Below are 17927 nucleotides of genomic sequence, written 5' to 3'. Positions count from 1 at the left end.
TTTTGGACTTCTGGCTTTATTTATGTTACGGGTCTGTTGTTTGCTTTACTTGATCGTTAAAGAGGAAAATCTGCAGGAGGAAGTGCTGCATGTTTGAGTTTAGTATTATTATTAATACTATATGTTTTCCTGGCAGTGAGGACGCAGCATACCAAGCAGAGTTTAGATTAATTCATTTTAAATTCAATTAAACCCCCTCAGGGCTGCACTTGCTTGGGTACATAGAAGCGGGACTGTAACTGGAGGGTTGCCAGTTAAAATCCAAAGAGCTGCAGAGGAAAAGTGGGTTGGGGAAAGATCTGAAAACCTTGATTAGCCATGAATGACATGAATGACAAAAGGAAGCAGTGCTGATGAACGTGGTTCAGTGAAAACATCGTGTCGAAAAAACCCCTGGCAGGTCAAACCTCATGCGTGCCCCCGTGTGCTCATGCTAATCCCGTATAAACAAAAAGTGAAAGCGTGGAAGCCAAGTGCTCCAAATATAAAGTAGGTTAAACACAGCTGGTGATCGGGATTAAGCTGATCACTTTCACATGTGACTTCACAGGGAAGGACAGAGGGCGAGCGAGGATAGAAAACTCAATGAGAGAGAGAGGAAGGTTAAAAAGAAGCATGCAACGAGGGAGTCACATTTCCAAAAGGATAAAAGGTAGAGGAGAAAGTGTAGCACATGACTGATGGCCTTTGATGAAACCAGATATGCTGCTGTAAAATCTCGACGTTACTTCAATGCCTCTGTATCGCTGCTGTCAGTAAAAAAAAGAAAAAAACTCTCCCCCTGCAACGCTGCCGATGTTCATGTTTTTACTTGAACTGAAGGCTTACAAGGTGCTCGATAAGCTGGAGCAAGTTTCAAGACCCTGAGGCCCACAGGATCCACTCAGACACCGTGACAATATATCAAAAGCGCTCGTCAATCCCAGTCTTGTTTTTCCCTAACTTCCTGTAAAATGCCCCCCCCATTTTGCAGCAAAATGAAAAACGCTCGCAACAGTCAGTTCCCTTTGGTTGTGCGAGGAATAAAAAAGGTAAATCTGAGCACACACGGGTCGAGGCTTTGGCACCCAAGACAAATATTGGTGATATCCGAGTCTTCCCGCTGTGAAAAATGAGCTCAAGCGGGTGCCAAAAAGCATTTAACTGCAAGGGTAGTAAAACAGGGAGAAGTGGCTTCAGCTTTTACCGCCTGTCCTGACAAGATTATTGTGGCTGCAGAAGCAAACTGTATATCACTTAGCAGCATTTATGGGTTTGATTTTTATCGATTTGAAATGGTATGTCTGGTCTTGAACTTTGGCCTTTAGTGCACACAAGAAGACACTGATGTTCGACTGAAGAAAAATGTGTCTTAGAGAGAAAGATGTTGCCATTTCACACTTAAATCTGTCTGAATCTTTTCCTATGAAATTTGGTGCAGCCATTCATGGCTCCCAGAGGATGAAACCTACAGATTTTGCTGATCCCCTGACTTTTCTTCTAGTACCACCAAGATGTTGACATCTGTGGTTGAGATTCGAATGTCTCCACAGCTTCGGGATGGACTGCCATGACATTTTGGTAAAGCCGTTCATGGCTCCCAGGGGATGAATCTGTGTAACGTTTCATTTAACGCCACCATTAAGTCAAAATTTTTCATTTACGGTTTATAAACACAGTCAAATTTATACCAATATAACACGTTTGCATTGTCATTGTGAGCACGCTAAAGTTAGCATTTAGCTGTCCCAAGTGCTGTACAGCCTCAGAAACCTCTTTCCCACCAAACCTCTGGTTCCTGAACCGGTTTTGATCAGGGTTATTGGATCGTTTGGGCTATCATGCGAACCAGCCCACGTTTCCACGTTTTGAGCAAAACTGCTGTGATTAAGGATGCGTCACCAACGGAGGACTGAAGTCAGAGGTAGTAGCAAGATGGAAGATCACACTGATTAGCAAGCTTTTGCTCTATTATGACAGATAAACCATGAATGTTAAGAAGGTGTAGAAGACTATCAAGGAAGACATTTTTTTTGGTTCCCACTGGGAACAAACTTTACGGAGCCCGGACTGATTTATTTCTGGTCCAAATGGTTAAAAGTAAGATGCACTAACCAGCTGCTGTAGACTTTTAGCTTTGTTATTACCCAAAACAAAGTAGTATTATTTGCTGTGAAATGACCAAAATGCTCCCCGGAGATGATGAAGTTTCCTCCAGTCTAATCCATTATTGAGTGGAGCTTGCAGTAGTACACATTGCCATAGTAGCAGCTACACGTCTGCCTCTTAAAAGAAGCTTTGTGAGACTAAAGGAAAACATTTTCTGTTGTTTTTAGTAGAAATATGGAGCAGGGCGTTGGTGTCTTTCGCTCTCTGCCTGTTAGTGCAAGGGGTAATGGAGGATTTGAGTGGGAACTGGTCTGTTTACTTAAAGCTTTTTCCCTCTAACACCGAGCTGCGAGGCAGACCTGCTGTCTCTGCACCCTGCTTTCACACTGAATGCCAGCCAAATGACGGGGAAAATTACCCACGATGGTGCTGAGGTTGGATTACAGAGCGACCCAAATGGTCCCAAGTTGGCACCTCGGAAAAAATGTCTTCAAAAACACATTGTACGAGCCAACTTAATGAATGTATAGTTTCACAGAACTGTATCTCTACATCTGTTTCCTTTGCCATTTGCATATATAAGAACGTCCTCTGTGGAAGTTTTAATGAAGACGAGGCTGGAGGAAGGGTTTTATGTTTTTTTTTCTAGTTAACCATCCACACAGCAAACAAGTCGGTGCAGGACTTGTTTCTGTCTTTGTGTCTGCATTGTTTCTGAAAACTCTTGTCTGTCTTCCAGGCTTTTGGGTCTGACGAGGCGGCCCGGCTCAGCCCCGGCCTCCCTCGGGAGTCACCGGATCCCTTGTCCGATCACAGGGCGCCGTGGCCTCAAACGGGGGCGCATTACACTTAGTCAGCAGACCACAGGAAACAGGAAAACAGAATCTGCTGCTTCACGCCGTTCTTCCCAACCCTCAACCATCTCCCGTGGCCTAGTCGGGTTACACCTTCATCTATAACACCAGATCAGGTCCTTTAGGTCTGGTTCGTCCCGGGTTTAGGTGCAGATAAGTAGACATAACAGAATTAAAATGCCAAGTTTGATTTTGTCTGGACTTCTCAGGTCATTCTAGGTTTTTCTTAAGGTCATATTTTGTTGCCGATATGATCCTGAAACTTGAGATCATATCAAAAACAAAAGTTGTTGACTTGACCTTAAAAGGAAAAGTTCACCCGATAATGAAAATTCAGTCGTTATCTTCTCGACTCCATGCCGATGGAAAGTAAGATTAAGTTTCGTAGACCACAAAACATTTCTGGACCTTCATAGCAAAAGAGCGTTGCAGTATTCTCCTAAACAAGTTAAGTAGCTGGAGACTCGGCGTTATCCAAGTCTGAAGAAGTCCCGAGACCCCAAACTGGATCGCTCATGCAACTACTTCAGACGGGGTGCCCGCTAATGCTTTTAGTTTAGCAGCTAAAGTAAAGGTTCTGGCTGAAAAACAGGGTATAAATAATGTATTTTCAAATCATTTTGGGATCGTGGGGCTTCCGAAGACTTGCATTAGACAACCGAATACAATATTAAAAGGATCGAGAGAAAAACCCTGAGGAACTCCGTAAATTGACTTTATTAGTGGGATGGGTCATGTTGTTGCTGTGCGTCTGTTTGCTGGATGTAAAGGTAGGCAGATGTTTGCCAACACGTCAGACAGAAGGTTTCAGCTTCACAAAGCGTCTTTTCAAATCAACTTGGGATCTCTGGGTTTCTGGAGACTTTACGCCACACAAGCTATATGCAGCCATTTTTTGTTGCAGTCCCCATCTACTTTAGTTGTTTAGGAGAATAATGCAACACTGTTTTGCTGCAAAGCTCCAGATATGTTGAGGACTGAATCTCCACTTTTGGTTGAACTTATCCTTTAGAAAGAGCTAACCCAGAAGCCTCAGTGAGCTACCGACTCTTTTTAACATGAGGATTTTCAGTGATGTCTGCAGCCACACTTATACACCACTGTGATAAATTTTGAGCCAAAGCACATTTGCAAAAGGCTTATGCTCCTCTTGTACTTAAGTAATTTACACTCTCTGACTTGAAAAATGTTCCAGGTAAGTGGCAGTTCTCATACTTATGCAAAATGTATCCACACTCCTCCTCAGTCTGCTTTTAAGATGAAAAAGCATGCTGCAGTTTCAGTTATAAACACTCCGGCTCTGTCTCTCTGAAACACGGTGAGCCATAGGTCTAGCAGATACTGTTCTGGAAACTGGGTCACATCACACACAATACGTTACATAAACATTACAGGTGGACACTGATACAAAAAAAGGGGGCTGCATTCAGAGCCATTTTGGCTACTCTCCACCATGCACAATACATTTTGAGCAGGGAGCACAAAAGAAATCCATCCATGCAATAAACCCAGGCAGAAAAAATAAAAAAAAAACAACAGACAGAAATGTGCTATGAACCGAGTAAACAAGACGCTGTCGAAAAAAGCAAAGAGAGGAACAAAATGGTGGTCTGGGATTGAGGTGGAGAATTCATACCAAGCTCTGAACCCAAAAAAGGGGGAGAAACTAATAGTGTTTCAACTTCAATTGAACTGCTCTTACCTCCACCATAATGTGAAAGGCGTGCTTGTTGAAAAGGAACATAAGAAGCAAACAGAGAAATTATTTTCTGTCAGTTAGTGGATGAAATAGAGGCAGGTAAAAGGTAGGAAGATGATGGCATGTCCTTGAGAAACCTTTTGTTCCCCCCCTCCAGTACTCCAGACCAGGGAAGGCTATGGTTTGGGACACATGATGGGGGGTTTGTAATCCCACATGGATCAGAGAAGGTGTTAATAAGCATGGCACAAAAAGGATGATGGTACATTTGAAGAACTTAAATGACGCTCTTGAGCAGAGCAACTGAAAATGGAACAATATGTAGAAAAAGGAACAAAAATTGCTCCTCAATCAACAAACAAACACGAATGCAAAGTTCAGAGCAGCAGCACCCCGATGACGGATGCATGAACTGTTCAGACGTACCCACAAAGACAAAGAGATGTTGGGTTTAGAAAGCGAATGAAAGCCCCTCGTCCGAGAGCTCACACTGTACCACCTCTTTCTCAACAAGGGCTCGGGAATGTTGTGCCTTTTCGGTACCAATATCAAAGATACTGATCAAAGACCAAGTGGTTTCGGCACATTTTGGTCAGTGTTTTAAAGTTTGATACACATAAACAAATGTATGGTAGGTGAAGAAAGCAAAATAAAAGACCAGGAGATTCACAGCAGCAATGTTGAGGCTTTTTAAGCTTCAGTGAGCATTGAACCATGAATATTTGAAGCTTTGACGTTGGAGGTATGAATTTTGCCGTTATTATTTACCTTTATACTTTGCCATGATTGTTATTATGAGTTTAACCCTGTAAGACCCACTGTTGCAAATTTACAACATCACTTTTAACAATTCTTAAAAAAGGCCTGCAAATGTTTGTTTTTTTCTCAAGACCACATTTACATAATTAATGGGTCCTATTGTTTGTCCTCACAATGCTCTTGGATAGAATAAGTGTTTATAGGTCCGGTCATCTGGCCATGAACTCACTCTACCTGCAAACTTCCTGTTGAGCTCATCTCCTTTTTTTGCACGATTGGATTTGTCAGGATTCAAGTAAGTAAAACTCCTCAAACTCCATGAAACTCCATCATCTATAGCAGTATTTGAAACTCCCTGTATCTTTGTAGTTTTTTGTTTGTTTTTTAACTTCCAAATGATCCCGAGCTATTTTTCTCAGTGTTGCCCAAGTAGCAGTTTGCAGCATTAGGAGACAGAAAAACAGGTTCTGAATGTTCTGGATGTGTTGGGGGGGATGCCTGTTGCATTGTTCAGGGACAGGTGTGAATGGTCTTGAATGTGAACCTGTAAGTGCTCTGGGGGGATGCATGTGTTCCTTTTAGTATGATGAGTAGAGCGCATAATAGGCCAGCCAGACAGTGTTGTTTGAATGTAGTGGAATTTTGATTAGCATTTGTATTGAAATGATAATACTTATGGACATACTAGTGGAAATACTTAGATCTCTACCCTCGACACATGGTCTACCACCCTGTCTATTGCAAAAGTTTGTGACAGAAGACATGATTGAGGCTCTGAAAAGAAACACAAATGAGTACAGCTTGCAAAAAAAAAATGGAACATGTGTTAACACCAATAATAAGGAAATTGAGAAGATGCTTGGCATGCACCTGAAGATAATGCAAATGTCTGGAGTCCGTATGTATCGGGAGACAGACACACGGTACACCCGTTTCTGATGTGATGTCTCGCAACAGATTTCCAATCTCTGTTGACTTCATTACACTTTATAAACAACTTGACTGTGATTTTCCAATATTTTTGTTAATAAATGCTTATTCATAAAACTATGATTGTTGTGTGATTATTACTCATGATATATACCGTTATGGGGCTAAGTAAGCAATCAACCCTGCAAATGATTACTTAAATGTTCTGTATATCTGTTCAGACAAAGTGAGTACAAACACAGAAATTCTGCTCCCAACTATGCCCAACGTTGCAAATTTACAACCCTAAAAACGTACTAAAATGTAAAAAATTTGAAAACTCTTTAATTTCTACATCAGTTGTGAGAGAGCGTGGACAGTCGTCATTTTTATGTACACGGGTTATGACACTACTTAAGCATCGTAAGTAAGTAGCTCCATTTCTAGCTCTCTTTTAAAGTCTTTTGCTTCTTTTTGTTGCAGCCGACGCATCGAAAACTGATTTGGACCTTGAATGGCAGCGATTGAAGTTTAAAACGTTTGGATCAGCCGCAAACACACAAAAAAGGTCTTTTTCAACCTGCTCGATAAAGTATAGATTTCAGTGGTATTTCAACATGGCAACGCGTGTGCGTAACAGCTGCAGTTACCCAGCGAAGAGAATAACTTTAAATTCTTCCACAACATGTGCCCGAATCATTTCGGAGTAATCACAGGGTTGGCTTTAGGGCGCTTTTTCAGGATATTTGGAGTCGGCCAGCACTTTAGGAGTTCTTTGGAGGGCTGCACCCAGACAAACAAGATGTAAGTAGCTCCATAATAAAGCAATTGATGAGATTTTGGTCAGAATCAATCTGGTAGATGGATAGAGATAAGAAAATAAGGTCCAGGTCTAAAAAAAAAAAAAAAAAAAAATGGCCAGACTTATGTTTAAGTGCTCCTGGCCTCTCCGTGTGAAAGCTGTGGGTCTGTGTACTCAGACAGAATCAATTCCAGTTTGCCTCCACTTCACACTGCGCTGTGAATAATGGAGGCTTGGTGGCAAATATGCAGCCCATGATGGACCACAATTATAACATAATGACAGTGTGCAATAAAGTTACTTTGCCGCATGTAATTTCCTGCTTTTTCACACTGGATTTAATCTTTTCAGAGAGGGCTGGAGAGTCCATAAAGTGTGCAAGAAAAATCATCACGACGTGCATTTTTGGGTGCGATAAACCCTCCATCGTCTTTATAAGCTCCACCTCCGGCCTCGCCCCAACGTAGAGCCGATATGTGAAAGTACAGCAGGAGCTCTTTTCGTATAATTATAGAACAGCGCGGTGATAATGAATCCATTAATGATCATTAAGTGGGAACAATTACTTTTGCATCATGAAGACTGCATGTGTCATTACCTTGCAAAGAAAATAATCGAAGCAACTTGATGTGTTTCTCATTTAATGACTCATCGGCAGAGAAAGATGTGACTGAACTCAGTGGAGGAAATGTGCAAAAATGCAGAAAATCAAACCAAGTTTCTATTTATGTATATCTGGATCTTTGTGGTGTGATATTACTGCTTATTTCCACGATGTAGCGTCAGATGCTGGATTATAAACATCACGAATAACAAGTACTACCAAGTTAAATGTTCATAAAAGATAAGAAAAACTAAAAAAGCAGCGATGGAAATCAGCATTATGTATGTTAGGTCTTTGTCTCCGGCTCTCTCCAGACCGCAGCTGCTTGTTTATGATATAATCACATTCCTTTTCATTAGAGATTTAGATTAAATGCGCTCAGTGTGATGCAGAGATCTGCCCATCTTAAATCAGATGCAGCGATGTAGATGAAACATGGATGTTTGAGAACAAAGGTGAAAAACTGGTGTATGAACAACTATAATGGCGCCCCCGAACACAAAGGGTGCTTTGAAATCTAACTAGCAGCAGGTGTGGGTAATTTGTTACCCTCACATTAAAAATACATGAGTAAGTACAGTGTATTATGCTCAGGACAGCACGGGAACAAGCGTCATAAAGCAGATCTTTGGACTAAATCTATAAAATATCTTTAGTTTTTGACGTTTCACTGAAAGCTGATATGAATTAAAGTCAGTTGTTTAATGCAACTGATGTCTCTTTAAAAAGGAGAAGTTCAGCATTTTGTGAAACACGCTCGTTTGTTTTCTTGCCAGAGGTTGATAAAGAAGGTCGATACAAGTCTCTTGTCGGTGCGTTATGTGTGGGATTAAAATTAGCGTGTTTATGTCATCAAATACTGATTATTATTATTACTATTATCTTTGACTACCGTCTCTTTCAAACTTTACGCTGAGTGAACCATGTTTGAGTGTTGAATGGAGACGGATAGAAAACTCTCCAAATGCCAGTGTCTGAGACTTTAACTTGTGTCACAGCACGAGGCTGGAAAAGTGGCCAAAATTCCCGCGTCCATCAGGTTATTACGTTTCCATCGCGGCCGAACAGAGTCGATAAATACTCGTGACTCGTGCCACTGAAGGAAAAACCCCATGTTAGCGGGATTAGAGCATATAAACAGGGTTAAGGCAACTGACTCCTTTCCAATTGTCATTTGATGAGTTGGCCTTTCTGTGTTTTCTTCTGCTCTGCAACATTCGATGTCATGAATGTGCAGGAACACCAGGACCAGCAGAAAGACTTGTGGAGGCCAGTGATAATGTGACAGCGGTTATATTTTTATATCTTAAACTCAGTGCCGACTGAACATCGTGCCAGGAAAGAGGTGAAAACTACCGTGTCCTTTAGGGTGGTATGTTTCCATCGCAGCCAATAAGAACGCCTGCCTACTGCAGAGCCATTTGACCTGAGAATAAATGCAGATTGTACCCTTTGCCACTGAAGAAGAAAGCCAGATGTAAGTGGGTTTTTATTGTAGAGAAAAGGTCCTGAAATCTCTTCTAATAAAAGGTGTGATTTCATCAGGTTTTACTCAGTACCCTGTGGTTGAAGTGACTGAGGTGTGTTTTCACTCTCAACAGTGCAAGAATTGCCGAGAGCTGTCCTTGGTGACTTTGCGAGAGTGAGCCGTTTGAGTGATTGTCGAAGTCACCTCTGCTTTTTTTTTAATACAGCCTGTGGTGCAACACAAAAACACATTCTTCAACAACAACCCAAAACAAAAAAAAGAGAAAGAAGAGAAGATAGAAATAAATCCCCTCTCGCTGTATCCATCTCTCTCCTCTCGATTGGCTTTCTCCATCTTCTATATTGAAAAACTCGGTCTAATCAATTACAAAACAAGCGATGGACGCCAGAGCAATTTGATGTGTATCAGATTGTGTTTGTTTTAGCCTCCCTCCAGCAGCAGTCGAGTGGGGTTTGCTTGCATCACCTCCTTCCAGAAAAGCATACGAGCCGACTTTTAAATACATTCCTGTACGAGTGACCTCCTTTCCCTCTCTTGTCCTTGTACACCTACTCATTCACGCGCTAGTACACTTCTGCACACACATGATTATACACATCCGGCATGACTTCATTTGTTCCAACCTGGCTATTTCATTTTCTCTCTCCCCCCTCGTGATTTTATGAATATTTTATCTGTTTGTTTTTTTCCACTGTGTCATCATCAGTTATCTGATCCACTCCTCTCTGCTCATGATCTTCATTTGTTTTATGTTGTTTATTTATTCATTTATCCGTTTCCCAGGTATGTTTCATAAGCTGTTTTTTTCCTCCCCGGCACATTAGCATTTGTGTCCTGATTGCATTGTGTCACCGTCTTTTTTATCTCTTCCCTGCTTTGCTTTAGCACTGTGCAAATACAATAACTAAGTTGAGAGAATAGCATGTCTCTGTTCGCTCCCTCCCCCGCACTCCCCACCCACCCACCACCACCATCCTCTGAGGCAGAGCTGCGAGCGTCTCTGTGTTTAGTTTTGTTTGCCTATATAAAGCCTCATCAATAATGCAGAGGCCCCTGACTCCTCTTCCATACCGTGGAAGCTCTGCATGGGTTTTCTTTTTCCCCTGCTGCCGCCGAGCAGCAGAGAATACAGCTCTGCTGCTGCTGTCGGGTTAAAACCGCTGTGGAGCCATAAAAAAAATAAGCGAATCAGGAATTTGGATGAAGAGCTGTATCCAAGAAAGGATATTTGGGATGTTGAAAAGGTTTAGAAAGGTGATTAAACTGGTAGAGACATGAATATGATCAGAAAAGGTATATGGGAGGTGTTCGAGCAGCGATAGAGCGCTGGAGGGATGATTTTTGTGAGTTAGCATCACTCGCTCCCTCAACAAAAAAGCCTGTTTTCTAATTAATGCGGAAAATAAGCTCTGAGGCTGACAAGTTTATGGCACAGGTTTTGTTCAGCAAGATAACGTTCACAAATCAACACCACTTTTATGCTTTTTGAAGCATAAATCGAACCACAAGAAGTGGAAAACTAATAACACTGCGGTCACATGACTTCATCGTCACCACCAGTTTAATATACTATACACACTGTACTAGAGATGCACCGATGGCAATTTTCTTTCTTTCTTTCTCTCTAAGAACTATAATTAACAGCACACACAAACCTTTTAAAAGGAAAACTGCGGGACAAAAACACTGTGTGGACACTGAAATGGTTCAGAGAAGGGATCCTTATCCTCAAAGTGAATGCAGCATTCATAAGCCTCTGCTACAATTTTTTACTTTCCCAACAGTTGCAAAGTGCAAAATGCAAACTTGTTTCTGGGTTTTAGGACTCATTCCTGCAGCACTCTACAGAGAAAACATGGCAGAGTGAAAAGAGAAGAAACAACTGATCAAATGTGGGTCAAAACTCTTATTTTTTCAACAATTATTCTAACCTGCGCAGCACACTATGCACTTAAAATTTTAAGATTTTAAAGATTAATTGGAGCACTTGTCTGTGATTAAAAACCAATCTGACACAATAAGAAGCAACCCAATTACAGTCATCTCCAGACACACTCCAGCGTGCTGCATTCAAGGCGAGTCTGAGAAGTGTTTTTTTTCTTTCAGAAACAGACAGATTTAGGGCTCCTCTCATGCTGCTGAACAAGTCTGAAAGAAGAAACTGAAAAAAGCAATTATCCCCAACGTAAACTCTCCGCACAGTGTGTCTGTCCTGGCTGACCGTAGTTATGTCCCTCTGCTGCGCGGGGCAGGAAAGGTCAAGGCTGTTTCAGTCGGCCCACTGAGAAACTGGAGCAGCGGTGAAATTGAAGGTTGGTTAAATAGAGAAGGTAGAGCGCTGAGTTTATACTGTTTCATGCTGCAAACAATACAAGAGCAGCTAATGAGCTTCCACTCATGTCTTCTGTCGGTGCACGCTGACTTTTTACAGCGGCTAAACTTGAACTATTATTTGTTTATTTCCAAGTTTTTTTGTGTTTGCACTGCGAGTAAGGAAAGAAATAATTCGCCCCACAGGAACTGGTGCGTTTTACATTTCCCCTTTGTTTGCAATTAACAGATGAAGCGGGACGCCGCGGCTGAACGGACAAAAAGAGAAACTCTAACTGCATCCACAGCAACTTCGAAGAAAGAGGACACCACGGTCGCACAGCCGCGCCGTCTGATTGACAGCTGACCTCTGGAAATGCACCGCGGTGAAAAAAAACTTTTCATTTTCTCACCGCGAGAAGACTTACATGTGTGGGGACGAGGGCAGCCGGGTAGGCCAGTTTGTGATGCCTCCACATCCAGAAGGAGAAGAGGACGACGGCGGCCAGGCCTATGATGGGAACCAGGGAGTAAAGCAGGGTGCTGAAGAGCTGGGGCTTCTGGGGAAATGGGTTGGAGGTGGCTGTGGGAGGAGAAGAGATAGTGAAGAAGAAGTTAGGAGGCGTTTTATCTTTGTAGGAACAAACATAAAGCAATGGAAGAAAGAAAACAGGGTGTCTGATTGGCCTGACATTGTGCTACATCATCTCTAAGTGCAGCACTAACCCTGCTTACAGCTTACTGCCACTGTGCTTAGGGATCATATCAATGCACGCACACACACACGCACGCAGCAGGATTAGCGAATCCATCTCGTGACATAACGTAATCCGCCTGCCAAAAATAACAGAGCTCTGAACTGTGCTCGACCCCTGCAGGAGTCTCTGGGTGACGCCTGCTGGCTCAGCCTGTCCTCCCATCACAAGGTGTGACAGTCTGATTCGGCAGCGCTGTCAAAGCACCGACACTCCGACGCCCACCAACACTGCCATCCTCGGGGTGGAGGGGTTGGAGGGAGGGGGTTGAGAGAACGGGCAAGGGGCCGATGGGGGTTGCACCAGCTGCGCGATGGGACTCTCGGGGCGTTTGTCAGAGTGATGGTGAAAAGTTTTTCTCTACAGGGTGTCTGCAGGTTTCACACAGTCATATTTAAGAGGAATACAAAGAGACACTCGAGCTGTGAAGTGATGAGTGCAAGGACAACAGAAGTGCCACTGGTTGGTGAATGAACACAGACATTAGTTATTACGTGCGGGTCAAGGCAGTGACTTAATTTGTATTTGAAAACAGTCGTACCTGCATCTCTGCAGATCAGCTTTGTTATTCCCTCTGAAAAACATCAATCACTGTGAATTCTTTGGTAAATACCTCCTCTGCTCTCCTCAGCCTTTTTTTTTTCTTTTCAAGATAGTTTTCATTCGTTGCTACATATTGTGCCGTTTTGTCTGCAGCTTCTCTTATCAGACACTCACTGTTTTGAATGATAACGGGCACCATTATAACTCTTATAGATTAATTGGATTGATAGTATTTTTCAGGGCTTTGTGCTCATCATATAATGCTAACACGTTAGCAATAGGGTTGCAGGGAAAGATTATTAAACACATTGCGACTCTCTCTTAAAAGATTACTGTGACGGTCCCATTTCTTGAGTTTAGAAGTCGTTCTTCCGACTTTTTGGTGCATTTTATTGCTCAACATGTTAACAGCCGTTTCTAGTATTTGAGTGACAAGGAAGAGCAAAGGACACGATACAGTACATGACTTTATAAGTTTCTTTCCATCAACCCAATGTTTACTTGGGACGTCAACCCGGCGACTCGCTCCAAGTTGTTGTTACGACTTCAGAGGGCATTCACGTGGATTTTCCGGCAATTATTCTTGAAGACCGGGCTTTATGTTCGTTAGGGTTGAACCAGTTGGTTGGTGAAACGTAACAGACCTAAAAATATGCGTCAGGTTTACGTTCTAACACCGTGTTTTAACTACGTGCAACGTGGCTGATGATCAGCCACATCGTCAACTTGATTTCAATGTTTCCTATTGGGTGTCCTAACTGTGAGCGACACGGCGCTGTGCGTTTCTATTTTTATGCCGCCTTCCTGTCAACTCCAAACTTGAACATTTCACACACAACTATGGCAGCACCCCTGGGAAGGGGGTAGGCTATATCTGTAGTGGTATTAAAGGGCGATAAAATAAAGGTATAATGCCGTCTCGTGTCGTTTTTGGTCCTCTATTTCGCTTACAATGCAACGTAGCTGCACTGCTGAGGGGTCAGTTGTGTGTATACTTGTCAAACAGGCATAACTTTGTCATGGACACTTTTGGAGTCAACACTTTGAGGTTGGAGATTGGAGACGGTAAAAGTAATGAGATGAACAAGGAACGGCCGATTTCTTTGGTTGAAACCTAAACCTAAATAAAGTGGCAGCTGGTGGCATGATATCACAGAGTATAAGCCTTGAGGTAAGACTGTTTCTTTAAAACTTAGTCCAGTCGGACAAACTTCTGTCTGTTTGTCCTGCACACAGATTCACAACACTTAAAAATGCATAAACTGAGATTGTAGCAACATTAAATCCTTCCTGGAGATGTCACAGCAGATGTGTTACGGCTCCCTCTCACAGTTTTGGCGAGGACGGCTGAGCGTATGTCACGGTTTGAAAGTAAATTCATCTGTTTGTTTTGGTTATGGATCATTACAAATATGCTGTGTTTGAGGTAGCAAGTAGTTATACAGTGAGAAAAATATGAAATATAACATTTTAACGCATCAATAATTGTCTTATAATCACATCGTAGCCTGTTCACATATATTAATAGTCATTTTTTATCATTCGTGAGAGGGTTTCTTGTTTTAAGTTCCAGGCGAGATCACTTCATCTCTGGCTGCAATGAATGGAGCACATGTCGTTTCATGTCTTTACGTTACTTTTATTATCCTTTCCTCGAATCCTTAAATATTTCTGAAGACAGTAACACCTGGAAGCTCAGCAGCTGGCCGACGTCCAGAGCACAAGTGCCTTACATCACACACTTGGTGGTGGAAGAGCTCTTCAAAGTAAAAGCCTGGATGTCGTGTCAAGGTTTACAGATAGTAGAAAAGCGAAAACATAAACGTTTAATTTGAGAAATATCCAAGATCATTTTTAACCAAAAACTGATTTCTGAACAATTTCTTCTACTGCAGTACTGCAGGTGAGTATAAATGTGTATCATATTTATAAATAACATAAAATATAGTTGGTTAATCTACATTTTGGCAAGAGGTGAGTGGAAATAAGAGAGTAAAAAGAGGTTCAGTGGTAGGTTTAAAGATTTGTAACATCAGAAATGTGGACTTCCTCACACAGATATAAATATTTGTAGCAATTAAGACCTCACAAGTTCGAATTTCAAGCTGTTTTAGAGCTGCAATTGATTAACTTATTCTGTGAATCGCTAACTATTCTGATCTTTTTAAGAAAAACAAGTTGAAATATTGTTGGTTTCTTTCTTCCTCTTTGACAGTAAACTATAAATATCTTTGGATTGTGGACAAAACACGACATTTGAGACTTTTTTCACCATTTTCTGACATTTTATAGAACCAAAAAAAAAAATCGACTAAACAAGAAAATATTCAGAAAAACATAATTTAAGCATTTAATGACTTTTAAGGCTTAAGATTATAACATTTAAGACATTTTAAGACTTTTAAAGGACTGGTCGATACCCTTCAGTTCATAGTCTTTGTTCTGGTTCATCTGTATTTGAGGTGTAAACCTGAAGACAACAGGAAATAAACTGTAGGTGTGGCTGCAACACAAACAAAGTAAACACTGCCTGTCATTTTTCAGTGGATTTGATCTGTGCGTGTGTGTGTGTGTGTGTGTGTGCACGTCGGACTGTACATACTGTAGGCGGTTGAATGTTGCAGGTCGCCCTGCAGGGGCGCCTCAGGGGCGTACAGGAACCTCTCGTTGCACATGTTGCCTTCGCAGCAGCAGAAGAAGACGTCGGGACTCTCCTTCCTCTCCACACACTCATTACTGCAGAGGACACACGGGGGAGGAGGGAATTAGAAAACACACACATCTCTCCCCTCTTTCCTCCCTGCACACCGCAAAAGGACATGGAGGCAATTTCAGTTTTTAAGTGCGAGTGAGTGCACATCATCTGCATGCACTCACTGCAGAAGGCATGATGCTTTCTAAAGAGCATACACACACACACAAACACACATCTCCCTCCTTCTCCACCACGAGATGTGAAAGAAAAACATTTATAAAATAACTCCCACACACGCCAATACACTCGCATGCAAACAAACACACATGAGCACTAACAATCACACACACTCACTCTCTCCCTCTTTCACACTCACACAGTCATCAGATAAAAGCCAAAGGAAGTGGCAGCCGCCCTCGACTTGCTCTGCCCTCTCCAGGGAGGCGAGGCGGCGCCGTCTGAGCAGAGGTACCCAAACTGTGCGGGCTGCAGAATCTACAGCAACTTTATCGCTCAGGAATCAAAAGGAAAACACAAGCAGAACCGGCTCAAACCAGCATCTCATGCCAGGTTGATGTTCTGGAGCGAGGAAGAAACTATAATAATGCCGTCTATTAATATCTGTTTACTGTTCCGGCCTTGGTCGGGTACATAAGGCTGAATCCTTTTGCAGCGGAGATGCACAAAGTAATTTATATTTCCCTGCTCTGTGGCAATTAAAAATGTAGCCTTGTGCGGGTCATTCATAGGGACAAAAAGCTCTTCTCAAGGTTTTTTTAATGTCCCACCTTTGTCCTGTCTCAGGGCTGCTGCTTTTCGTCAGATATGAATGTGGAGTTGAACCAGAGTTTAAACTAAAGTGCCTAAAAAATGTTCATTTGCTGGTGCTCGAGGAGAGGATGAATACGCTGGTATGTTTTCTGACAGGGTTCAGTTTATTCAACTGGCCCGATTTTTCCACCTACAGCGAGACACCACAAACGGGATTTGATGCTGAAGGATCAGCAACTCAAAAATATACATAAAGATCTATCAAAAAAACGTCAAGTAAAAATATAAAGTCAAAATAACGTACCTGTCGTAGCAGTTGACGTCGTCCAGCCAGCAGCCTTGCTTGACGACCTCTACGGTCCCGGAGACGTTCTTCCACGTGGCGAAGCAGTGCCGCCGCTTGTCTTTCTCGCCATAGCAGGGCTCGATGCCGCTGCGGTTGGTGCGCTCTTTCTCCCAGCTGGAGTTGTAATAGGCGCACTCCTGCGTCTCCGAGCGTCCCAGGATGGCACCTGGAGAAGACAAGGAAGACATTCTTTAGTTTTAGTGAGAATTTGACGGATGATCATCGCTCAGACAGTGTCCCAGGGGAGATGAAGTGTAAAAATAACAATTATTTTATTAGAAAATGTTGCCAGGTTAACTCTCAAAGGTGTGTGAAAGCAGCTTTTGGATTCTGGGATTTATGAGCCACTGTGGCTCGGAGATGAAAAAGTTATTTTTCCTCCACTGTCATTGACAAAGAATGTGATTTAGTTTTGTATCAATAACTGTTGGAAGGACATGTCTTTACAGCCTCAAAGTATGAGATGGAGAGAAGCCATAAAACATTTAGTAATGATAAAATTCACTTCTGTGGTCCTGTTTTTTTTTGTTGTCAGAGGTCCCAAGAGCTTTGGAGTCAATACACCAATGAAAAATGAAAGCTTTTCTAAGATGAACAATAAAAGCCAGCCAGGCGTGACAGAGAAAATAAGGTTACAGAGTGAAGCAGAGAAACCAAACTCTCACTGCTCACAGACACAACTCAGGCGAGCCAATCGACTTCCCTCCCCCGCCAAAATAAAGGAGACTCTGATTTCCTGCGGATGAATGCAGGCAGCAGCTTTCCGCAAACCGATATCCAGGGGAAAATACTGCATGACAGCTTGTCAGTTTAGCGTTGCTGCTGCCGCCTCTCATCACCTGTCAGGGAGTTAGTCCAGTTTAGACTGCTGACAAGACTGAAGATAGTCAGCCGCTTCAGACACACAGGAAACCGGCAGGATTGCTTCCTGTGAATCATTCTGTTCCTGCTCCTCAAGGTGTAATAAGTAGGTTTCTGATATTGAGTCTCAGCCATCCGGAAATGCCGTCCAGGGCTTTCAAGAAGTGATAATTCTTCACTTAACAGCCAGCTTTCTCCTCTCTGTTGTGAAAATGTGACTTCACTTGTTTGTGTGAAAAACAGATCATCATCATCATCATCTGGAAAAAGGAAAGTGCGTGTGAGTGTGTGTCAGATGGTTCAATCAGCTTCCGCAGGCTGCTGATTTTAAGCGAAAAAACAGTTTGCAAATGACACCGTCACGTTAAATTAATCACCAACTATTTTAATAATTGACTATTAGATTTGAGTACGTTTATAAGGAAAGAAAAGTCTCTGATTC

At 42.3% G+C, this 17927-nt stretch overlaps 1 protein-coding gene across 1 annotated transcript in view; it reads right to left on the bottom strand.

Annotated features, from left to right (window-relative positions):
* The window catches only part of LOC140992292 (activin receptor type-2A-like), a 44966-nt gene that overhangs the window by 7027 nt on the left and 20012 nt on the right, over positions 1–17927 (bottom strand). Inside the window, exons 2-4 of the mRNA XM_073462595.1 lie at positions 16583–16790; positions 15415–15548; positions 11943–12097 (exon numbers count right to left, since the gene is read on the bottom strand). Coding sequence (XP_073318696.1) covers positions 11943–12097; positions 15415–15548; positions 16583–16790 — 497 coding nt within the window. The remainder of the gene's footprint in view (positions 1–11942; positions 12098–15414; positions 15549–16582; positions 16791–17927) is intronic.

The sequence above is a fragment of the Pagrus major genome, chromosome 24, assembly GCF_040436345.1.
Source record: "Pagrus major chromosome 24, Pma_NU_1.0".
Classification (NCBI taxonomy): Eukaryota; Metazoa; Chordata; class Actinopteri; order Spariformes; family Sparidae; genus Pagrus; species Pagrus major.
This window is presented reverse-complemented; position numbering and strand designations above follow the sequence as displayed.